Source organism: Seriola lalandi, unplaced genomic scaffold (genome assembly GCF_002814215.2).
Source record: "Seriola lalandi dorsalis isolate HSWRI2012SDOR001 ecotype SW California unplaced genomic scaffold, Sedor1 jcf7180002054584, whole genome shotgun sequence".
Classification (NCBI taxonomy): Eukaryota; Metazoa; Chordata; class Actinopteri; order Carangiformes; family Carangidae; genus Seriola; species Seriola lalandi.
The window spans coordinates 726,764-751,537 of NW_019525137.1; the positions used below are offsets into that span (position 1 = coordinate 726,764).

General features: G+C 42.5%; 1 protein-coding gene across 1 annotated transcript; it reads left to right on the forward strand.

Annotated features, from left to right (window-relative positions):
• Positions 1 to 991: 991 nt before the first annotated feature.
• Positions 992 to 23,994, forward strand: aldh1l2 (aldehyde dehydrogenase 1 family, member L2). Its single transcript, XM_023418742.2, has 23 exons — positions 992 to 1,226; positions 3,118 to 3,262; positions 9,414 to 9,648; positions 11,976 to 12,141; positions 12,363 to 12,464; positions 13,639 to 13,728; positions 14,151 to 14,285; positions 14,426 to 14,551; positions 14,639 to 14,730; positions 15,125 to 15,272; positions 15,353 to 15,472; positions 15,572 to 15,699; positions 16,128 to 16,278; positions 16,374 to 16,444; positions 16,535 to 16,640; positions 17,310 to 17,397; positions 18,279 to 18,372; positions 18,462 to 18,561; positions 18,983 to 19,081; positions 19,195 to 19,360; positions 20,453 to 20,558; positions 20,649 to 20,848; positions 22,463 to 23,994. Exons 1-23 carry the CDS (start codon positions 1,179 to 1,181, stop codon positions 22,516 to 22,518), a joined length of 2,772 nt encoding a protein of 923 aa, XP_023274510.1. The 5' UTR covers positions 992 to 1,178; the 3' UTR covers positions 22,519 to 23,994.
• Positions 23,995 to 24,774: the final 780 nt, after the last annotated feature.

Below are 24,774 nucleotides of genomic sequence, written 5' to 3' on the forward strand. Positions count from 1 at the left end.
TGTATGATACTGGTTGATGTTACACCAGAACTTCAATCAAGTGACAACCCTGCTGCCCACAGAGCCTCTGGTTATTGGCACAGAACTCCTATAACACCTGTGTTCATTTATGAATCAAGACATAATTAAAAAGTAAAGACAATGCACATCAGCAGAACTGAATTACAGTGGATCAAAGAGCCTTGAGACAGAATCATTTCTTTACAAATGCTGTTTAAATAATTCAATCACAGTAATCAAGTCGTCACTTTACAATGTTCATTTTCATACACAACAACATGAGAAAAAACATTTAAACTGCAGGCAATTATATGCTCAGACTTTTCTAATTATATAATCTAATGATCTAATAAGGGAGGGAAAGGTACTTGAACACAAGGAAACCCATATCAAAATAAAACACATCCAAACAGTCATTTCAGGGGCAGATCATGAAAATTATAGTGTTGAGTTACTAACAAAATATAAATAAATAAATAATAATAGAATTTCAAAGAGCAAAAAGGTTGGAAAAGGGTTTTTCTATCTGTAAATTTCCACCAGGAGCATGATGGAAAATAATCTCAGGAATCTAGTCGTAGTCTTGCAAATTCCCAGCCTTTACTGAATCTTATAGTGTGAGACTAAAACCTGTGACATTATAAAGTAAATAAAGAATCGTCCATTCCATTACTTAGTATTCATGTAATAGGCTACATATACAAATGTTATTTAGAAGGAAATCTGCATGAGAGATAAAGAAAAAGAAAAACATTCAGTTATAACGATCATTAGATTAATCTGGATGTATATTTTAACTGACTTTTTTATGTCAATTAATATTGTGATTCAATTAAATAAATGCTGTAAAGAGCTGTCACCGTGGCCTTGAGACTTGAATGAATTCCCACGCGTGACCGCGCAGTCGTAGTGGGGACGATATGGAGCCGCGTGGACGCGCACGTACAGTGCCGGAGCGGCACGACGTGTCTGTTACTGTCGGGTATAAGCTGGCTGTGGCGAGTCCTGACCACAGCTCTGCCTCTGACTCCCGGTCACACACACACTTACACACTCACACACACATACACACACACACGCGCGAGGGCAGGTGAGTGTGACCAGCAGCACCGACAGATCCCGCAGCGTCTGGATCGGTTTTTATTCTGACTCGGTTTTTATACTCAAACATCGCCATCATGATGTGGACGGCGTGTCAAGCCTTACGGAGACTCTCCACCTCCTCCGTGAGTAACGTTGCGTTTCTTGCTTTGCTGCAGCAGAGAATGAACAGAGACTCTGACACTTCAATTGCATTGATGAAAGTCGCACTGGTAAACACAGAGGACGGAGCCGGTCGGCCCTGACTGCGGATCACTGACTCAGTTCACGTCCAGGTCTTCATAAGTTACTGCTAACCAACCCAGTACGTGATGTAGTACAGTATCAGAGCCAGTGCCACGTTACCCCCTCCCTATGCTCGGACTGGACTGGCCTTTACTGTACAAGCTCTGCAAGAGTTGCATCAGCACAGGAACCCCCGCACTGTAGACCGTCGGCAGCTTAAGTGCGGATCCTGCAGGGGCAATCTGCTCACTCACTCACTCACTCACTCACTCACTCACTCACTCACTCACTCACTCACTCACTCACTCACTCTTCATTCTCTGCTTTGCAACCAGATGCAGGGTCATTGATGTTGTAAGAGCTGTCTAACAGTAGGTAGCTGCTTTGGATGAATGTCTTTGAATGCATCATGAAGCACGCGCCTCATGCGTTTGACAGGAGCACTCATGTTCTCCTCTGTGCAGGGGAAAGCTGAAACCTCCTTCCCTCACACATGTGCTACTGCAGTCGGATGCACTTGAGCTTGTCACTCTGTGGGTGAGGGCTGGCTTGATTTACTGACTTGAGTTCATCCTGTTACAGTCAGCCATGTGTATGGGTGTAAAAATTCCAAGAAAACTACAGGAATTCAAAGAAGATGAAAACGAAAAAAAAAAAAGATTGAATCTGAAGATGACACATTCAGCTTTATGGAAGTGTGAGGAATTTTTTTTTAGACCAAACGTCCAAGTCTGAATCAGTAATGAGAGTAGCTCCGGTGTCACTTTAAGTTTTGAATAAATACATTTTCAGTAATTATGGCAGTTTGTATTGGCAAGATAATAACAAAAATGAAATGCTGGTTTGAATGTTTATGTTAAAGTGGCTCTATAAGTAATATGTGATATGAAGCACGAGTCACAGTTTCTGTACAAGTTTTCATGGATCCCAACTTTTGATAGCGTTCGCCTCTTTCAGGCCCAGTTTTGTGCATATGCAGTGGTTAGGAACAACACCCTTGGCTGTTTACCAGTGGCAGTGCTACTGAGTTACATTGTGGGAAATGTAGGATCCAGTGTTTTTGGAGTCCGGATATCTCAACTACTGCTGCTTTAAAGGAGCTATTTGTAAGTTTTGCTTTTGCTACATAGCTAACATTAGCATTAACAGCTGTTTATTTACCAATCTAAAAAGTTCAGCATCAAACTTCATTCCTTTACTAAAGCTGTCTCCAGAGGTAGACAACTATCAATTCTTTTCTTTAACTAACGTGACCATGCTTACCAGCTAGCCAGGGGCCATATCAGCCCGTCTTGTCACTTTCTGATACCGAGGCACTGTAGCCTCCAGTCTGCCCTGAAGACATAGCTGCTCAGAGGACATATTATAACCTCTTGTCTTGTAAATCCAACAATGGCTGAAGCTCTTGCCTGGACTGGTAAGTAAACAGCTACTAATGCTAACATTAGCAATGTAGCAATAGCAAAACTTACAAATAGCTCCTTTAATTTTCACCGTTGTTTTTTCCCCCAGTTCTATGTTAGTGCAATCTAAAAAACCCGGAGTAGCCCTTTAAGAGTAGTGTTTTGAGGGCCCCTCTGGCTGCTGGGGCTAAAGACAGTCTCCTTTGATTGTTTGCTGGTAAGACCGCGTCCTCTGGGCCAGTTGCATAACAGCTACAGACCGTGCCGCAAACCACCTCCTGCTCAACAGTGTACAGTGTACATTATGACAACATGTGAATAGTCTGAGTGTTGATGAGTGTTTACAGTATTTACACTGAAACTAATGTGTGGTTTACTCTTGTTTCAGCATTACTACCAGAATAAGCTGAAACTAGCTATAATTGGCCAGAGCCTGTTTGGACAGGAGGTGTACAGCAACCTGAGGAAACAGGGTCACAAAGTGGTGGGTGTGTTTACTGTCCCTGACAAGGACGGCAAGGCTGACCCCCTAGGTGAGTTAACTCTTCTTCCGTCTGTGTTTACCTTTTGGTCCCTTGGTTTTCTTCCTGGTTTGAGAGTGAGACTGTGTGCACCATCACTGTCTGGTCCTTCAGGTAGCTCTTATCACTGATGGATCGCTGGTTGAACCGCTGTAAACATCATCACATCGTATTCTCAACTATCTGTACTCACATATACAGTATTTTAATATAGCAGAATTCACAGTAAAGCAGTTCCCATTGACAAGTTTTTTTGTTTCTGTTGTCATAACAGAACATGTTTAAAACAGTGACTGAAACGTCGCCCTTTAAGACTACATGTAAACCAACGGTCACTTCCAAGCTTCTGCTAAAATCCATATTTTATAACCACGACATCGTTTGACAACATCACCAAACACATCAGTTAAAGACAAAGACTGAGCTGTGATTTGAGCTGGATTTACTGTAACATGATCAGAGAGAGAAACAGAATATCTTTCCTATTTTAGAACAGTTTTCAGCTACTGTGCTTCATTAAAAGTGGGTGGGGCCTTTATTTCCCTCACCTGCAGAAGGTAGCAGGTCTTTATTCCTAACACCCTCTATTTGATATGTAGAATTGGTCGGAGTGGTATTTTAGTATGAAGCCTCGTTTTCAGTCACTCCTGTTTGTTATGTTAAAGTTACTGCAGTGCGTGTTAATAAAAACTCAACACTTCCTATAACCATTTCAAATTAAGAGCCCTCTAGTGTTTCAGTGGGCAGGAACCCTTTATGTCTTAACAGGGCTTTTATTACTGTGCTGTAGTAAATGTATTGTCTCATTCCTAGTTGCTGGTGTTTCTGTTGTTTACATGCTATTCAGATCTGCTAGCTTGTTTAGCAATTAGCTATGACTTCTCTTTCTCCCTCTCTCTCCTGCTCTCTCTACTTGGTGTGTCTTGTGTACTTATTCCTCTGCTTCCTTTAGTAATAATGATACATGTGATGAAAGTAGTTTATTTGCTGTAATAAAGGCGAGGCTCAGTGTATTGGAAGTGCTCCTCTTCTTCCCTGCAGTTCCCAAGCAGCCGGGAAGCCAGAGCGGTTTAGTAGACTGCCCATACCAAGAGGTGTAGCCCCTAAGCCCCCTGTCGGCATCCACACACAGTCCAGTCACATGGCGCTCGGCTGACAAATGGTGGAAATATGATCAATCAGTCAGTCAGTCAGTCAGTCAGGACTGGGCCTGCTGTTGCCGTCCAGCTAATAAAGAGATACCCAGCCCTCATATTTGGTGTTGAGGTGTGTGGAAGAAAGTTCACTCCAGTCCTTAGTCCAAAGTTTGCTGTAGTGGTTTGAAGGGGCGGTGGTCAACTGTATGTAAATACAACTGTGATCAGTTGGTACAGGCATGGTGATTGGCCAGGATGCAGTTACAGTTGGGATCAAACGAAAGTAAGAACAAAAGGTATTTGCAATTACAGACCTCACAGTGTGACACCCTAGGGTCATCTTTACCAGGGGGCAGGGAGGGCCCCCAGAATAAATCAGTCAGCAAGGTAGGGGTATTTAAGACAGTGATGAAATTAACAAGATAAAGGAAGATGTTACTGAATGCAGACAGACAGGTGTCTCCACTACCCAACATGTGTGCTGTTCTTCCTCAGGTGGCTCAGTGTATTAACATTAACATGACAACTGTGAGTGAGAGAAACAGCATTCAGTGTATTTCTCTTTTCATATCATTGTCCTCCTGTGACAGTGTCTTCATGGAAAACACTAAGCACTGCTCTCAGTTGGTTTCCTGTCATTAATAACTGCAGTTGCAGCATTGCGATGATGTGGTGATGATGTATTATAATCAGCACTGTTCAGAAAGTTGCTGCCAAAACTGCAGAAGAAGAGAAAACACCTGCAGTTCAACTCAAGGATATCAGCGTCTGTTTTGTCCCTACAGCAGATTTTTCATGGCTGTTCAAAGTGAACATTTCTTTTGCCTTCAAGCACATCCAGTTTCTTAAAGTTAAATTAATGTTATATCAGTGTAGTGTTTTCAGCAGCACATGTGGCTCTGGAGTTTGTGGGGAGGAGACTCATGAGGGACGGTGAAACAGTGCAGACAATGACTGACTGATACGAGATTTTCAATGGCTGATGCTGATACTTAGAGAGGCTGATGGCTTAAATATAGCCCCAGCTCATGGGGAGTAGGAGTAGTGCTAAGCTAGTTTAGCTGGTTGAAGACTTGCTACTGTTACAGTTCCCAACTAACATTATTCAGATTTTATCACTGAAACCGTGAGTCACACTAATTAAACAGATAGTAGTCACAGACATTAAATATACTGAGCGAATATATTGAAAGCTGGGAGTTTAATTCTTACTGTTTTCTGTCCACATTTTGCTCCGTATTGAGCACTTTCATTTTATATTGAGCGCTTCCTTTTGATTTATAATCAGCTGATTAGTAGCACAGACGTCATCCATAGTTGGACATCGGGACCACCAGGAGAAATCCATAAAGGTTTTACCGTCCCTGTCTGTTGCTTCACCTCTTTGTGTTTTCATTCCTGATTTATGTTGATTTTTTTTTTTCAATTTCATTTGTGAAAAATCCACAAAGTGACATCTCCTAGTTTGTTACAGTTTATAATTGTCTTGTTTGCTTGAGCCAGTTGAAGGTGCGGTGCACATGATCAGGATGAAACCACCTGTGCTTAATTTTGAACATGAAAAACCCTGAAAGGTTTTTTACCTGCTTTGCTTATCAGTGGACTTTGTGAAACAACATAAAAATGCAGAAGATTAAATATTTTATATTAAAATATTGAGACAGAAAATGTCAGCTGTGCCGGCCTCTGATGATCCTGTGTCCTCACTCTGGGTCATCGGAGCCTGTGCTGTGGCTGAGGTAGATGTGTGTTGACTGGACAGTGCTCCTGGACAAAGGCCGGCCTTTATTCCGTGTTAGCCGCGGGATAGTGGCTCCATTGTGTGAGCAGGGAGAGGCCCTGTGTGGCCTGGAGATGCAGCTCTGAGGTGAAAAGTCTGCAATCAGACTGCACTATTTGGTGTGATGCAATCTTTCCAGGAATCATCTTCAGCGATCAGCCTCCTGACCTGTGAATGCCATCCTCCTCTCCAGCCACCGTTCAACTGTTTCTTCTGGTACTATTTTGTCATCAGTATTTTCCTGCTGTGCCTGAGTCCATTTGAGTTAAAACTCTTAAATATTCAAAGGGCACATTGACTGTTGCAGTATGTTTGCACTCAGTGAAGATGGACTGTAGACTTTAATAAAAACATTAAAGTTTGTTTTTAGATTCCACCAAAATGAATTACTTTGTACTTAAACTGTTTAAAACTGATCAGAATAAAACCGTTTTGATATAAAAACCAATATTTATAAAATATGAATGAAGTTCCTGTGTTTAAATGTACCTGTGAGTTAGCACGGGGCCACTGTTGGTGCCCTTTGACCTCAGTGACATACTCTAGTATAGCAGGCTAGCTGTAGGACTGATCTGGAGACAGCTGGTTCATGTTTGTTACAGCTACAGCTGTGTGTGCAGGTAGAGCTGTTCAGCCTAGTTCTAACTGGAGTTACAGCTTATCTGACTCATGTTGAAGTGGCTGGGACGGCAACATGCAACTCCTGGTCTAAATGACCCTGCAGAGATAACATTTTATTACCTTTGGTTTGTCCACATGGTCATTTTTAAAACTTTCCATGTTGGTTGCATTTAAAGGACAAAAGTGACCAGGACACACTTCACAAGCTACAATACAGAGAAATTAAAGAAAGGACAGTCAGTATTTATGGATGGACTTTGTGTAACCTGTAACATGCATTTGGTAATTCAGGACTGACTGTCAAATGTCAAACACAGCTACACAAGTTTCAAAACAAACAAGCAGAAATTAAGTTTTAAGGTCCATATAGTATAAAGGTGATTGATTATAAAGCAGGTCTAGGTTCTATATTAATACTGTGAAAGTTCAAAGCGCTCAGTCCACAGAGAAATGCACACAGCCTGTATTCAGAAACTGAGCATTAAAACCAGCCGTCAGGACTTCTGGAACTTTGTGATGTCACAACAAAGCAGTCAGCCACTCAGACCGACCATCCAATCTTGCAAGATTTACCCGCTTACCTGATGGTTATCTCCACAGGATCAACTAAATGAACACAAGGCAAAATGGGAATACACAACCAGAATCTCCATTTTATAACATTAAGACTTTATCTCTGCTTTAATATTTGTTACTTATATAGAAAAAGTGACACCAAAAAGACTGTGATTAAGGTGTGAACCCTGGACTGTCTCACAAGATGTTTCCCATTCATTCTCTGTTCCTCTTTAGATACAGAATCATAAATCACAAGCTACATTCCAGTGTGGACTAGAAACCAGGATTTTCCTCTTTTCAAATATACATCTGAAATCATATAAAAATTAACTTTTATGTAACCTGTCTAATGGTTTGATCTAATTTAGTTCAGTCCCCAAATTTCTGTCTTGTAGAATGGCCAAAATATAAAGTTTAAGGCTGTATCTACCATGTGACCAGACTGTCAGCATCCTACACACAAGGTAACAGGCATTAAACATCCACAGTGGTTATTACTATTATCAAAGGACTGCTGTATAATCCACATTTATTAATTATTAGTTAGTATTGTATTATGTTGAAGGTTTTGAATGATACTAATATAAAATCATGTTGTATTAATCCTCTGTCATTGACAGCACCATCAGGTTTAGAAATCATTCTATGTCGGTTTATGGGTCATGCTCAAAGGTGGATGTGTGATTTTTGAGTAAACAATTCAAAACTCCTATAGAAAATGATGTGCTCTGCACATTGCTTTTTTGGCTTTTTGAAGTTTTGCACTTATTTTCCCTTCAGTTGTTTTTGTCCACATCTCTTGTTCTTTCTTGTGCATTTTCCTTCGTCTACGAGTATAATCTTTTATTTTACAAGCCATGCCAATACCAACTGAATCAGAGGAGCAGACATGCCTAGGAATATTTATTAGTCAATCAGTTATCTAGTAAAAGTTAAATACTGTTATTAAAACTTAATTAAGCATCAACCCTCAAGAGAACAGGTAGACGACACAATCTGCCACAGACCTACAGAGAAAGCAACAGAGGAGAAAGCCTGCTGGCAGACTGCCAAGCTCTGAGCTGCTGAGAGAACTGGTGGAGCCAGTAACAAAATATACCTACATGTTGTCTCCAGGGAATCCATCCCGGGGTACGTCGTGGGTTCCGACCAGGAACATTTCCAGCCATGGTGCTGTGTTTGTGAAGACAGCCTCTGTTCTGATTGGACAAAAGTGAAAAGTGAACAGAAGTAATTCCAACCCATGCGGCAAACAGACATTACAAAAATTTGCACTTGACAATGACAATTCTTGACCTGCCTTACAAAATCCCAACATCAATTAAGGCCTGAGTTCATGAAGTTCTCAGGCTACATCCAGAATACTACGTTTTAGTTTTAAAACTCATCTCTTCTGCTTACTCCTGATGTCCACATAACTCCGGAGCTTTCAGCCCCTAAAACTGAGACTTTCAGAATCTCTGCTGGACCTATTTTATTTTGAAAACTCTGGAGTTGTGTTTTATTTTGAAAACTCTGGAGTTGTGTTTTATTTTGTAAACTCTGGGGTTGTGTTTTATTTTGAAAACTCTGGGGTTGTGTTATAGTCTGGACAGACAGAAACTGAGACCTTTGGAAACTATGATGTAGATACCCACAGCCTCCTCTGATTGGCTCTAAGCAGATTTGACTACTAGTGGTGAATACAACATGATAATGAATTACAGTGTTACTGGCCTTGTTGTTTTTACTGTTCCTCGTTTGTAGTATTTTGTGCAACTAATCAACTGCAGAGTAAACAATCTACTTCCTGTTTACACCTGCTCTTACATGCTCAGTGTACATCAGTGGTCATGTATATATGCATTTTCAGGACATAGGCTTGACTAGTGAAATTTGTAAAATTCCATTCCCATCTATCTCTCCTCCCTCGTTTTCTATCAAGTCTTTACTGTCCCTATCAAACAAAACATGATATAGATACAAGGTCTTGTTAAAAAAAAAGTCAAATATGGAAGATGATTTGTAGGTTACAGGTAACTGTTGAAATGATGAACCTGTACTGATAACCTCTCCTCTTCTTTTTCAGCGGTGGCAGCGGAGAAAGACGGGACACCAGTGTTTAAGTTTCCACGGTGGCGGGTCAAGGGGAAACCGATCCCAGAGGTGGTGGAGGCCTACAAGGCAGTGGGCGCTGAGCTCAATGTCATGCCCTTTTGCTCCCAGTTTATCCCCATGAACATCATCGACAACCCCAAGCACGGCTCCATTATCTACCACCCATCTATCCTGCCCCTGCACAGAGGAGCCTCGGCCATCAACTGGTGAGAGAGGGGAGGGGGGAGGGGGAGGGAGGTGCTTAGTGGGGGAGGGCTCGCATGATGAGGGGTGAAAAACAAGTTTCAGTGGTAGCTACGGATCTGACAACACATGGTCATACCATTCTAATATATACTGTTAACATGTAGCATATCATATCAGTACAGTTTAAAGTGTGTGCTTTGGGTGGTGAGGAGGGAGAGTGATTTCAGTACAGATCTTATGACATCACACATTGGGCAGGTCCTGAGAAGCCAGCAGAGAAAATTCTATTTACTACATGACATGACATGACTTTCTATCTGATTTGGATTTCTCTATTGGTCATGTGACCTCAAGCACCTTAAAATGGTTTCTTAAAAGTCTCAGAATGTGGTTTATGAAACATCACCATGTCTGGTTTTATAGACTAATGGGAGCAGGACACAGGGTGTATCATGACATAATGTGGACAACATCTATTAAAACAGGATGTCTTTCACTCAGTGAATCATGACTAGATTGTGTTATTGTTATACCACATCAACCACATTATTACTATAAGGAGTGTTCTGTTGTGTTTGGGTCTATACAAATAAAAATTGACTTGACTTGACACCCCCCATAATGCAATACAACAGCATCTTTCCTTAGACCTGCCTACCGTCTAAATGTCCACTTCTTTCAAACCTCACACCCTCATTTTGTGCTGCAGGCTTTGTGTTATATACTTTCAGTGTCTGACCAGGTCCAAATAACTCTGATGACATCATTATCGACTCGGCTTTGCTTATTGGTTTTCGGGTTTTGTTCGTTTGAGCTGGACTGATCGTTCATTTAAGTCCCTTTTCTGTTCTAAACTCTACCTGCTGGTTCTCTGAGTCTCAGTGCGCTTCACAGCTGCTGCAGTCTACAAACAAGTCTTACAAACAGGTTTTCTTATCAGTCCCCGATGCTGGTTTCTGTTCTCCGCCCTGTCTATCTATCTGAAAGCAAAAGCTTCCGTTTGTTTTCAACTGTAAAAACAGCTTGTTCTGCTTCTTCTTCAGAGGTTTTGAACCTCTGCTGCGTTTGCCCCCGTTAACATCACCTGTAGATCCAGCTGTTTGTCAGTGGATGCTTTAAGCTTTAAGCTGCTAGCTTTAGCTTTACAGAGAATAGCTGGACATTGTAGGATATACACTTCTTTTGTGTTTCCCAGTCAGATGAGAAGATGGAGTGCACTCTCTTCTCTTTCTGTTAACTATGAAAAATACAGTTTAATATAATTGTAACTATAACCAAAATTAGCACCTATGGGTTTTTTAAACCCACGTGCCTGAGTTTCCTTCCTGTTTAGACAGACAGGACACAGACACACACCTACAGGGAGCAAAGCCATTACATGCAGTTATGGACACACACTCACACACACATATGCAGGGAAGAGAATATCCCCACAGATAGAGAGTGAGCTGCTAGCCACCATCCACACAGCAAAATGAAACTGCTGGCCAACATATATGCCTGGGTTCTTGGCTCAAGTCTGGCCCATTTACTTCCACATCTGGGCAGACTCCAGCTGTTATCCTCCAGTATTTACTGACAACTGGAAGATTTTCTGTGTGTGCACCAGAATTGGTCCAGATGTGAAAGTAGCATCTGATGATCATGGTGTATATGTGCCAGATTCACGCCATGGAACCAGGTGTATACTGGGCCAGGTGAAAACAGCAGGTGGCCCAAGTATAGGCCAGATTTATTCTGCTATTATGCAGACTGTTAGACTGGATCCGTCTCATCCACAGTTTGGTGCTCCTCTATGTGAGATGCTTCAGTCGATGATTGCGTGTTTTTAAAACTTAGTTCTGCTACAGCTCACTCTCAGAGGAAAGTGAAGCAGCGGCATTTCTGGTTTAATAGCACCATGCTGGACAGCTGACAGGAGTCTTTACAGTGTCTGTCTCTGAAAGACGTCACAGCAGGAAAAGGGGCGAAATTGTTTTTTGTGCTGTTTAAAAGGTGCTTTACTAATCACAATGTAATTACAATAGAGCTATGTCACCCTGATATTGTCATTTGCAGCTAATTATAATTTAATCATCAGACTAATATACTGTGTGCTAGAATGTCTTGCCATGGGCTTTAGAATAAATGCATGAATATATACAGTAGACAGCTTGTTTGTTTCAGTGTTATCAGCAGGGTGACTGCTCTTATCACGTCTGTATGTGATCCTGCTCCGATTGGCCTTTTTTATGACCGACTTCATGTCCTCTATCTGTTCTAAAAATATATGTGTTATGGCACAGCTCCAAGAGTTTATTACTTTGTGTGTGTGTGTGTGTGTGTGTGTGTGTGTGTGTGTCGCCAGGACCCTGATCCACGGCGATAAGAAAGCTGGCTTCACAGTGTTCTGGGCCGACGATGGCCTGGACACTGGACCGATTCTGCTGCAGAGGGAGTGCGCTGTCGAGCCCAACGACACCGTGGACGCACTCTACAACCGGTTCCTCTTCCCAGAGGGCATCAAGGCCATGGTAACCACAGGGGCTTTGATCACACGAGGATTATAGTCAGGAGCATATATTCATGTATTTCAAATAAAGACCTATATGTAATTCATGCTCTTCCCCAGTCTTTGCCTTCTCTATGAAAACTGTCTGTATTAGACTTTCAGAAACTCCAGTTGTTGTTGATCTATATCCAGCTGTTGCACCACCTGACTGACATGCCCGCTCTCACACCTCTCCCGGTGCAGGTGGAGTCAGTGCAGCTCATTGCTGACGGAAAAGCTCCTCGAATTCCCCAGACAGAGGAAGGAGCCAGCTACGAAGGCATCCAGAAGAAGTCCAACGCCAAGGTCATTCCAGACGACAGATATTGTAGCATGTGATGTGAATATGGCTAGTTTGACTGGTTGCAGTGTTGTTTGGTTAGTAGGGCTGCCACGACTATTTTTCAATTGATTAATCTATCAACTACTTTATTGATTAGTCGATTAATCTAAACGATTAATTTTCCTCCAGAAAATCTAAATGATACTCTGGCATGATCAATAAGTCCAGATTCTGGGTAAGACAGAAGAAAGAAAGACAGGGAGGTAGAAAGCGAGACAAGGAAGAAGCTGGGACTCCTGGAGAATGAAGGTCCAGATCCAAAACATCTGGACTGAGGCGGCGACCGCCAGGACAGGGAGCGAGGTCCCAGGATGGCTGATGGTCCAGCACCGAGTGAGAAGAGAGGACAGGGAGGCTTTGATGCTTGTGTGCTGTTAGAGAGAAGAAGCGGTTCTCAGGAAGTTTACAGAAGGATGGCAGCTTCATTATTGGGCCTCATCTTGTAGAAAATGTAGTTTTACTGTAGATGTTTTATTTGGTGTAACTGCTGTTTTAAAGAGTAACACGTAACTGCAGTTTATTAAAGGGGCTATTTGTACATTTTCTCTGCCGATGAATGTGGTTTCTTGTCGGGAGCAGGTGGTGGTGATTGTCTCTTGACAAGAGCTTCAGCTTGTGTTTACAAGACAAGAGGTTAGAATACGTCCTCTGAGCAGCCACTTCTTCAAGGCTTTTTATTGTTGGTCAGTAAAAACAGGCTTCAGGTTTCTGAGTATTACAGAGTTCCAAACAGAGACAAACACACAGAAAGTTTTCTGCTTCTTTAAGCAGTCGGACAGCTGCTCAGTTCACTTCCACCTTCATTCATGAACAGCATGGAGATTTACTGCTGGCTCAGCATGTTGCTCAGAGCCAAATATGTATTGAGCGAGTGAGTGACTGGTGTTTATCTTAGAGCAGAAAGCGTGAGGTGGGACTGATGGTAGCTGCTCTCTGGTTTGTCACTTGCAGCCACGTTGCTGGCCGTGTGTCTATATGTGCTATTCTTAGTGCAGAGGATAATTTTCCACCAGCATGTTTCCACGTGTCGCAGCCAGCTGTTGGGCTTCCCTCTCGTTCTCAGAAGTTTAGGTGAGCTGCTCTGAAAGTGGATCTGAGCTGTCAATATTTTGAGTCCAACTTCTTTCTGTCCCCCAGGTAAACCTGGCACAGCCAGCTGAGGCCATCCACAACTGGATCCGCGGCCATGACAAAGTCCCCGGAGCCTGGACTGTCATTGATGGTCAGGTGCGTTTCCTGGAACTCACAAGCAGAGAAAATACACACAGCAGCTGTCATGTCATACTGATAAAGGGTTTTTAAAGGTGGTAGTTTTGGATTGAGGCTGATATTCAGCACCTTGAACATGGCATCAGCAGGTCCTGGAACATTCCTGAAAAAGTCTAGAAAATTAAAAATTCACAGTTGGGACTTAAAATATCTGAATTTCTGGAGTCTTAAATTTGTGTTGCTGTTTCTTGGTGTGCTATGAATAAATCCTTTTAATAGTCGTTTATAAAAATATATCACTTTATTTTTCATAGAAGTGGCATTTGAAGGTCTTAAAACACCTTAACAGTCTCTTAAAAGTCTAATATCTAAGATAACAGCTAGTCTGTATGACAGTAGAGGAAGACATTTTTAATGCTTCTCTGTGTGTTCCTCCTCAGTCTGTGACCCTGTATGGCTCATCCATGTTAGGGGGGGCGGTACCAGCCGGTCAGGCCCTGGAGATCGATGGGTTGTCCCAACCTGGCCTGGTCACCAAGAATGGGCTTGTCCTGCATGGGACTGATGGGAAAACTGTGAGTGTTGTACTACAGAACAAATATTCAAAGCAAACAATGAAGCAGAATGTGGCAATACTTCGGTTGACTGTAGGTCAATTCCGTTGCCTCCTCTTGTCCTGTTGCTGTACTTCATCCACTCTGTGTTTGCTCCACAGCTGCTGGTGAAGAACCTACAGTTTGAAGATGGGAAGATGATCCCTGCTTCCAAATACTTCTCCTCTGGAGAAAGCACCAGCGTGGAGCTGACGGACGATGAGAAGAAGATGGCGGAGGAGATCAGGGCAAGTTAACCTCTGGGTTAGCTGGTTCTCCTTCAGCTGGTTTTGGACTTCCAGTTTAAATGTCTTATGTTGTTTTTTTTATGACAGAACATCTGGAAGGGCATCCTCAGCAACGTCTCAGCCATTGAGGACACAACAGACTTCTTCAAGTCCGGAGCTGCCTCCATGGACGTGGTCAGGTGAGAGAGGTAGACGGTGCAGCGACTGGTCGGAAATGATTCACTTGTTATTTTAGACCACAACAAGTCTTCATTTGTATGTGGCAAGTGTGAAGTAAAGCCCAAATCACTGATCTGGAGTCAGTTTTTAGGCCTCATGTCTTTTCAATCATCTATGATCTTTATATTCTGACAATAACACTGATTTTCGTTTTCATCAATAATACACAATCTACATGTTACATCTGTACATCTTTGACACTTTGTGATCAGTATCCCTCCGCTGTCTCCCCTTGCCTTTAGTACAATAGCAAGAGGGCAACCATTACTGTCTGTATGTCACCTATTCATTTTTTAGAATCCAAATGCTGTGCCACTGTAAGCATTGTTGAAGTGTTGGTGTGTTTGTGTCCAGGCTGGTGGAGGAGGTGAAGCAGAAATGTGCTGGTGTGCAGCTGCAGAACGAGGATGTGTACATGTCCCCCAGCTTCCAGGATTTCATCCAGATGTTCGTCCGAAAGCTGAGAGGAGAGGACCAGGAGGAGGAGCTGGTCATCGACTATGTGAGTCTGAGCACGAGCTGTTGTTGTGTCAGTGTGTCCTGCATATACATTGTATATGACACGTATTATATTATGCACAGGCAACCAAAGAAGTGAACAACATGACGTTGAAAATGCCGTACCAGTGCTTCATCAACGGCAAGTTTGAGGACGCAGAAAGTGGGAAGAGCTACGACACCATCAATCCTACTGACGGATCTGTGAGTCATCTCCATGTGCATGTACACACACGTCCAGAAATCTGAGGAATAGCTCGGTGCACCTGTGGACTGTGTGTGACCTTCACCTCCTTCACCCAGGTGATCTGTAAGGTGTCCTATGCCTCAGTGGGGGACGTGGACCGGGCGGTGGCAGCCGCCAAAGAAGCTTATGATAACGGCCCCTGGGGCAGGATGAACCCAAGAGACAGAGGAAGTCTGCTTTACAAGTGAGTAGCTCCACCTAGAGGACTGCAGCGCGGTTACATGAGCGCCAATACTAGAACACCGAGGGGGATACTGGGTGAGGACAAAGTAACGGGTATGTGATGTTCTGAAAACACAGGAAGTTAGTTATTGACGTCTGGCAGCTGATTTGGCCAAAATATACACATGGTCAACAGTAGCTGTGACACTTCTTCTCTGACTCATAACCAAGTCAAATCCACTCAGAAATCATAGAGAGAACATGCTCCTCATACCTGCAGAACTTCATTCAGAATCCTCCTGATTTAAAGTTTGATTCAGTGTAAAAACAAAAACAGGATAAAATGAGGCTCAAGTTGTAGCTTGACAACATCATTCTTCCCGATCTATCCTTAGGGTTTATGCCACATTACTTTTTAAAGTCACCCTCACACTGACTCCCTCCCTTCAGGCTTGCAGACCTGATGGAGGAACACCAGGAAGAGCTGGCCACCATCGAGTCCATCGACTCAGGGGCTGTGTACACGCTTGCCCTCAAGACCCATGTAGGAATGTCCATCCAGACCTTCCGCTACTTCGCTGGCTGGTGTGACAAGATCCAGGTAGGTTCATGTTAAAGGTTACAATGCTGTTTTTGGGTTGTATTATAACCATCAGTGATTATAATGCTAGAGACACATGCTGTTGTTGGTTTCAGGGCAAGACAATCCCCATCAACCAGGCCAGGCCCAACCGCAACCTGACCTTCACTAAGAAAGAACCTCTGGGGTAATCCCTCCTACTCTTCCCACATGTTTATATTCAGTAGGTTCTGTGTTTTTACTGAGTGTGACTGTGTGTGTGTTTTTTTTCTGACAGTGTGTGTGCCATTGTCATCCCGTGGAACTACCCTCTCATGATGTTGGCATGGAAGAGTGCTGCCTGCCTCGCAGCTGGAAACACACTCGTGCTTAAACCTGCGCAGGTGAGTCCATGTACAGTAGACACACACACACACACACACACACACAATAGATGCACTTCACAACGCTGGGCTCATATAGATGTAAAAGGAGCGATGTTTAGTGGCAACACCTTAAAAGTTCCTACAGTCTAAAGGTAGATGTCCATGTGTTGTTTGATTATAGATCAGGTCTAGGTTCTATATTAATACTGTGAAAGTATCAAAGCCTCAGTCCACAGAGAAATGCACACAGCCTGTATTCAGACACTGAGCCTTAAAACCAGCCGTCAGTTCTGGAACTTTGTGATGTCACAACAAAGCAGTCACCAAGCCCCGCCCACCTGGACCCACCATCCAACCTTACAGGATTTGGTTTCTCTGAGTGTTTACCTGAAATCTGCAATATTTTTATTGGATCACTCAGAAAACAGTCGGCCAATCAGAAGAGAGGCTCAGAGTCTCCTCTCTTCTTATTGGCTCACTGACCTGCTGTTATTAGAGCTCCAGAGAGAAGCCTGAGAGAGAAGATGTAAAACTACATTGAGATGGTTTTTGGTTCTTGAAACTACAAATATATCTTCTTATGGATCAACACTTCAAATAAAACAGTTTAATGATAAATTTGGATTTGTGTCACATAAAGTCTCCTCCTCCTTTTAGTGTTTCACGTCCCTTTTCCAATATCTACAGGTCACCCCACTGACAGCACTGAAGTTTGCTGAGCTGTCAGTGAAAGCTGGCATTCCCAAAGGAGTCATCAACATTTTGCCAGGCTCAGGTGATGAACACAAATGCAGCATCTACATGTATTTTTTTGTCCCAGATGTCATAAGGTTAGAGAAACATTAGAAACCATAAGAAGCAAGTGCAATAATAGTGCAAAGAAACTCAGACTGATCGGTGGTTCCCAACAATACAGTCTACTCACAGCTCCTCATGACAGGTTGCAAGTCTGTAAGTTATGAGTTCATTCAGTAAAAAAATGATTTTCCCTCGTCACTCTGTTTCATCTGAATCATCAGTCAGACCCACAGAGTCAGTGTGTTAGACGAAAAACACATTAGAAAAAGGTCCAAATTCTGCAACACATAATGTTGCGTACACAAATCATCCCCCAACTCTCACAGTCTATATTTACAACGTGAACGTGAAGCGGACACAGGTCTATAGATTATAAAATACATATTTTAAAGAATCCCTTGAAGACGAAATCAACAGTGAATGTCTCCAACTAACAGCTTCTGTGAGTGTATCAGAACCTGATGTATATGATTCCTCTGAGCCACAGAGCTCCACTGTTTCCAGAAACTATTAAACACACACTAGTAAGTCACACACAGTGTTACGCAAACATGTTTCTTCATCACCATGAAAACACACTGTTTATTTTGACTCAGTCCCACACACACCATCCTGCTGCCACAAATACTCACTAGAGTATCAGGATTTATCTGCCACTCAAAGTCGTCCCCAACAAATTCACCGTTTCCTCCTGTTTGTTTGATAAAAACCACAAATGAAACTATCTTTGTGAGGCGTTTTTTAAAGATTTGAAGTCAGGTGGATGTCGTTTGTTTATGGAGCTCTGTGCTCTCTGAGTGCCGCTCTCGTTTAGTTTGTGACCCTAACAACCCCTCCCAACCCCCCCCTCTCCTCCAGGTGGCATGGTGGGACAGCGTCTGTCCGACCACCCGGACATCCGCAAGCTGGGCTTCACCGGCTCCACACCAATTGGCAAACAGATCATGAAGAGGTACGAGCCGACATACTCGCCGCTCATTGGCTGGGACGACTGTCTCATGATATTTCATGCTCTTTCTTTTCCGTGACTTCCTGTTGCAGCTGCGCGCTCAGTAACCTGAAGAAGGTTTCTCTGGAGCTGGGAGGGAAGTCACCGCTCATCATTTTCAGCGACTGTGACATGGACAAAGCTGTTCGCATGGTGAGAGCTCCACTCACAAAGAGACTGGGAGAGGGGGGGGGCTTATACTGAAGGATCATTCATAAATTAGTCAGTTTAGAGAAAATTTGTCTCCAGCAGTGAATTATTTATTAAGCCAAGGTACCAAACATTCTGTTTCTCTCTTTTCCTGTATATCTAAACTGAATATTTTCACTATTTTCTGACATTTTACAAACTAATCTGTTAATCTACTGAGTAACTGACTTGCAGTGTAAAGCATCAGATTGTAATGAGACTGAAGACTGTAGTGTCAGGGGTCTATGTAACATAGGTACACAACAAACATCCAGATCTATGATCACATGTACAGTTGTCTTTCAGTGAGCCACAAACTGTGGATGAAATACCACACTGTTAATTGTGTGTGTGTGTGTGTGTGTGTGTGTGTGCTGCTCCACAGGGCATGAGCTCTGTGTATTTCAACAAAGGTGAGAACTGCATCGCTGCTGGGCGTCTGTTTGTGGAGGAGTCCATACACGATGAGTTCATTGGCCGAGTGGTGAGTGAGACACCACCCTCCTCTAGGAAGAGTGGAGTACATCCTGTATATACTCCTACATCTGCCGTAATGCAAAAACATAAAGAGCTGTTTCTCCACCCTCTCCCTCTGAGGTGGAGGAGATCAAGAAGATGAAGATCGGAGACCCTCTTGATCGCTCCACAGACCACGGCCCTCAGAATCACAAAGCCCACCTGGACAAGCTGCTGGAGTACTGTGACGTGGGGGTGAAGGAGGGGGCCACGCTGGTGTACGGGGGCAGACAGGTGGACAGGCCAGGTAGAGCACACACCGAGCCACCGGAGCCATTTACACACATCATACATGTGGAGTTAGACTGTATGTGTGTGTGTGTAGCAGCAGTGTGTATAGTGACATTATAGAGCAGCACCAATGATCTTTTAAATCACACAGTTTACAGACAGGTGTCACTATCAAGCCTGTTTCTTCTCTCTTTGACCAGTTTCTACAGATTGTGTTTATGTCATTGTTTGTCATGTGTGTTGTTGCTTTATCTACAAAATACGATTTAGTGTGTTTTTAGGAAGCTGCTGCAGCTACTGTAACTATTAGCTTTGCTATCTACAGCATGCATAAATTATTTACATATATTTGAAGGTTTTTTTCTTGGTGTTTGGTTTATAGCTTTTAAAAATGGACAAAATATTAATTCAAAACTCCACAGTGTGGCGGTGTCAGGAGGGTAGACAGTACTGTCTGTTAAATACCATACTGCTCCCTTTCCTCCATCTCCCATCTTCTCTTCTTCTTTCCTTAATCCTGTGTGAAGGCCCCTGCTGCTCGTTAGCTGGAACTGTTGACATTAGAATCACTTACTCCACATTTAAACTCACTGTGAAGCAATTATTATTATTTCTTGTTGCAGATATCACAACCCACTCACACGTTGCTGCGTTTTCTCTAACCAGTCAGCTGTTGTTTACAGTTAAAATGTAAAAGAAAAGGCGGCTGTATGATATGACCAATGTACTAGAAGGCATTCACCTCATCAAGAAGTCAGAGAACAACATTCAGTGGATGAACTGTTGTCTGTTGATACATAAAAAAAATGTTATTTATGTATCAGTAATGTTTTTTATGTATGTGAACTAAACTTCTTGTAATTTAAAAACAATGCCAATCTGCGGTTTCAGGGATTTTGCACATAAATCCATGCGTCTCAATGTGGCGCTAAATTGAGACGAAGTTAACTGACATCATTAGATTATATCTGGATTGTACCTAACTCATTTCCTGTGGATTGTCTATTTCTTATCTCAGCATTGGACACAGAGGAGCAGCTGAGGCCTCGTCAAAGCTTTAGCATCACTGTTATCATCAGCTAACATCTTTGTGGTCATTTTCCCTCAGGTTACTTCATGGAGCCCACTGTGTTCACTGACGTGGCGGACCACATGTTCATCGCCAAAGAGGAGTCCTTTGGCCCCGTCATGGTGGTGTCCAAATTCAAAAACGGGTAGGTCACCGAAGAGAGCATCTCGCTGCGGTGCCGTGCTACAGTCTGAGTCGCTGACTGTGTCCTCTGTCTTCTTCGTCCAAACCACAGCGACGTGGACGGCGTGCTGCAGAGAGCCAACGACACCGAGTATGGCCTGGCCTCCGGCGTGTTCACCCGCGACATCAACAAGGCCATGTACGTGAGCGAGCGACTGGAGGCGGGAACAGTATTCGTCAACACTTACAACAAGACCGACGTGGCTTCACCTTTCGGAGGCTTCAAGCAGTCAGGCTTCGGCAAAGACCTCGGTGAGTAGTAGAGGTGGAAAGAGAGAGAGAGAGAAACTGTACTCAAGTACAAGTACTGTTACTCAAGTACAAGTAAAATGACTTGTTCTCAGATACAAGTACAAAGTACGTCAGATAAAATGTCTCTGAGTAAACTTTACTTCATTACATTTTTGAAAAGGGGAAGTGGAGGGTTAAAACATGTTGATAACAATCAAACTATTGAATTAAAGAACACCTTTAATTCCAATCACTTTGCAGCCCGTCGATACAACTGATAAATACACTCAGATGGCAAAACCTAGATGAAACTGATGCAGTCTGATGCAGGAGTCCTGCAGTTTTAACATTGGTGGTAGAGGTGTTTCTGTTATTTAGCCTTCCTTTTATGAATGGGACAAAATAGTAGAAACACCAGGACACAGCAGGAGTCCATAGACTTTGTGTGTTTAATATTGCTACACAGTCTGTAGCTTCTGCCTCTAGGGGTCTCTCAATCAAAACAATAATAAAAGACAGCATTGGGTGACGTCATGAAATAGTGTGGGATCATGGGAGTTGTTGTCTTCACCACCATTACCGTAAGCTCCTCCAGGTTTGGATTCCTTCAGTGTCAGAGTTTCAGGAAATCAAACAGACCCGTTGATTATAACCATTAAAAACACTGAATAAAGCAGTTTCAAATTTAAAGTCAGTGTTTCAGCGACGCTGTACGGAGGACAGAGACTCAGGGAAGAGCTGGAGCTGAGATTGATGCTAACCTTTGTTTAGATTGTTTCTCTGATAACTTATGAAGCAGACGTTCAGCAGGTTTTTTCCAGCAGCTGAATTATCCACAGAGGTGTCCTCCTCTCCATAACAAACACACCAGGGGATTAAAACCAGTAGAAAGACCCATAAAGCAGTTTCACTTTAAAAACCAGAGATTCACTGACGCTCTTCGGTGACACAGGACAGGACGTCTCCAGCAGCTGGGAGCTGAGCTGTCTAACATTTCCTCAGCTTGTTTCTCTGATAACCTCAGATCCAGCTTCTGTCACACAAACACAACACTGACACATGATCATAGAGGATATAATGTCATTGACAGGCGACCAATGAAACGTTCCCATGATTAAAATCACAGATTTCTCTGGTTTGAGAATTGATGGAAACATTTAGGATAGTGTAAGTACACAACTCAACAACATATAGAACACATTAATGTGGAAAAGTTACAGATTATAACTTTAAGCTACACAGACAAAACGCTGAGTTGCTAGACAGCGTTGTAGCTGTTGATGCTGTTGTTGCTGATCCAAACAGCAGCAGCTTCTGTGCTGCAGCTGCTGATTCAACTCTTTTCATCTGTTGCGTTCTCACACACTGAATCATGAATCATAACTCCATCATGTGACTTTTGTTTTTACTCTATAATGATTTCCACTTTAAATGTAGCGAAGTGAAATACTTGAGTTAAGAAATACTCAAGCACGGGTAAAGTTTCTGATTTTTTAAAATCAATAATAAGTACAAGTACACAAAAAAAAAGACTTTTTTAAAGTAACCTCCACGCCTGGTGAGTCGTGACAGGGTCAACAAGCTCTGAGCATTACAGTTTGACTGACACACGTTTGTGCTCTGTCTCGTCCACAGGAGAGGATGCTCTCTTGGAATACCTCAAGACCAAAGCAGTGACTGTGGAGTACTGAGACCCAGACGCTCCCAATGAACTCTGACTCACATCTGAGCAGAAAGGGACTCATCTGTGTGCTTCGCTCAGACATCCGGCTTCTCTCAGCGTGGCCTCTGGACAGTGTGTGTGAATGTGTGTGTGTGTGTGTACTGTATGAATGATAGGAGATATGTGGGCCACAGTTTGGACAATGTGCCTGTGTTTTCTTGGCTGTCTGCGTGAAATTCACATCATGGACAAGGGACGTGTGGTTTTTAGCCGCCTGGATATTTACCTTAGCTGGACACTGCTTCACCTGACGGGAGCCGAGCTGCTCCTGACTCTGCTGTCAAGGTTTTGGGTTCCGTAAAAGTGTGTTTTGTGTCAAAACACACTCTCAAAACTCCACCAATCATATAAAAGAATTCTTTACCATAAGTGAAAATCAGATGAAGTCAATCCTCTCTGTCACCTGTGATGCTTCACCATTCCTTTTAATATCTCTGTGGAGCCTCTTCAGGCTGTTGTGTTCTGTAGCAGAAAACAGGCAGTTATTAGTTCACACACTGATGAGTACATGATTGCATCAATGTGAAGGGTGTGTGTGTGGAAGCTTTTAGGTTAAGTATTGGAGCGTTAAGTGACCACGCAGGACTTCTACTACAACTACATTGGACAGAATTGATCATCCATGATGGAAAAACAAGGTTCAGGTTACAACTGAATCCATAACAAATTAATTTAGCTCAAGGTCAACTTACTGGCTTTTTTTCTAAGCTTTCAACCTGGTCAACCTTTCAACCTGGTCATTGCTAGATGTTTTCAAGTGTTTATGAAAAAGCCAGGAAGTAGATCTTGAATCAAGAGTTACTTACCACCAGGTTGAAAAGCAGTGTTTTAATGCACCTGTAAGCAGTGATGTAGGCAGTGATGTCACTGTGTACTGACACACCTGCGAGAACACCTCAGCATTACTGTAGCGAGGGGTAGAAGTTAAAACACCGGAGGTCAGCAAATCAATGCATCTGTACAGTTGTAAAGCACTAACAGTATTTATTGGTCACTACATGAAGCTACGTGGAGCCTTTAGTATTTTATCTCCATCATCACACACTGGTTGTTTACATCATGTCTCCTCCCACATCCTCACTTTAGACCTTCTTTCTCTTCCATTCGTCAAATTTAACTTTTTTGTAAATTTTTTTAACTAAAAGGGGAAAAAATATCTGATCTGATATATTTTTTCACATTGTATTTGTCAGGCAGAGGAAGACTATATGTTATAACACTACATTATTTTCTCTGAAGACCAGCTAGATGTTTCTATGCATCACTAATGTGAAGAAGTTGTGAAATTAGTTTTCTATTTGTCCCACATTGTCAGTGAAGGCAGCAAGGGCTACGAGAGCAAGTGTTTTCTTTCTCATGAAAAGGTGAGAGCTGTCCCCTCAATAAAGTCTGTCTTCAGCCAGTGATGCCACACAGTGGTGAATAAAGTTCAGTTTGAATTTTACTGTGTAATGCTGCTGTTCAGTGGGAAATATGTCAACATGCTGGGATGAAACAGTGACACTGCTTTTCCCAGATCTGCTGCTCTTATTATAATTATAAATAATAGTATAGAGGGAGACATATTCTGTGTGTTATCTGAAGCGCATCAACAGTAGATAATATTAATATTATTATTATTGTAATACAAATACTTTTGATGTCAATGGGTTTTTCCTTTTGAATACCAAAAACACGAGAGCAACAGTTTGAGGATTAAACAGTGTTTATCATTAGCATGTCAGAGAAGGTTACTTTTGAAATGTAATAGGTTACAGATTCTTATTACCCTATTAAAAGTAATGTAACTCATTACATTTGATGACAGTTCAGTACTATTAATTTAGTCTATTGGTGTCCTGTAGAAATGCCAAAAGCTAACAACCTCTCCCCGAATTCATATTTTAATGAGATCACACAGCTGAATGAAGTCAGTGATGTTATTAGAGCTCACACCTGTCACCTGTCTGACCCACGCTCCGGCAAAGCTACTCAATCAGTGTTACGTTCTGCAGAGCTACAGGGGCGGTCTGAGGCCTGGAGTTTGACTCCATCCGAGACCTTGTGAAAACCATCAGACTGCTAATTCTGTAGGCTAACTATAATTGTTGATGATTTGTTGATATTTTCCACTATGTTCATCTGGTAAGAAAATTACAAAATACAAACATTTGTGACTGACCAGCAAATTTAAGAAAGATATGTTCAGTATTATTATTTTTTGTATTTATTTATCATTTTAGCA

Excerpts from the sequence above, each read along its gene's own strand:
- aldh1l2 (XM_023418742.2), top strand. The coding sequence starts at position 1,179 with ATGATGTGGACGGCGTGTCAAGCCTTACGGAGACTCTCCACCTCCTCC. Across the intron at positions 1,227-3,117 it reads GGAGACTCTCCACCTCCTCC|CATTACTACCAGAATAAGCT; the intron begins GTGAGTAACGTT and ends CTCTTGTTTCAG. Across the intron at positions 20,849-22,462 it reads AGGCTTCGGCAAAGACCTCG|GAGAGGATGCTCTCTTGGAA; the intron begins GTGAGTAGTAGA and ends TCTCGTCCACAG.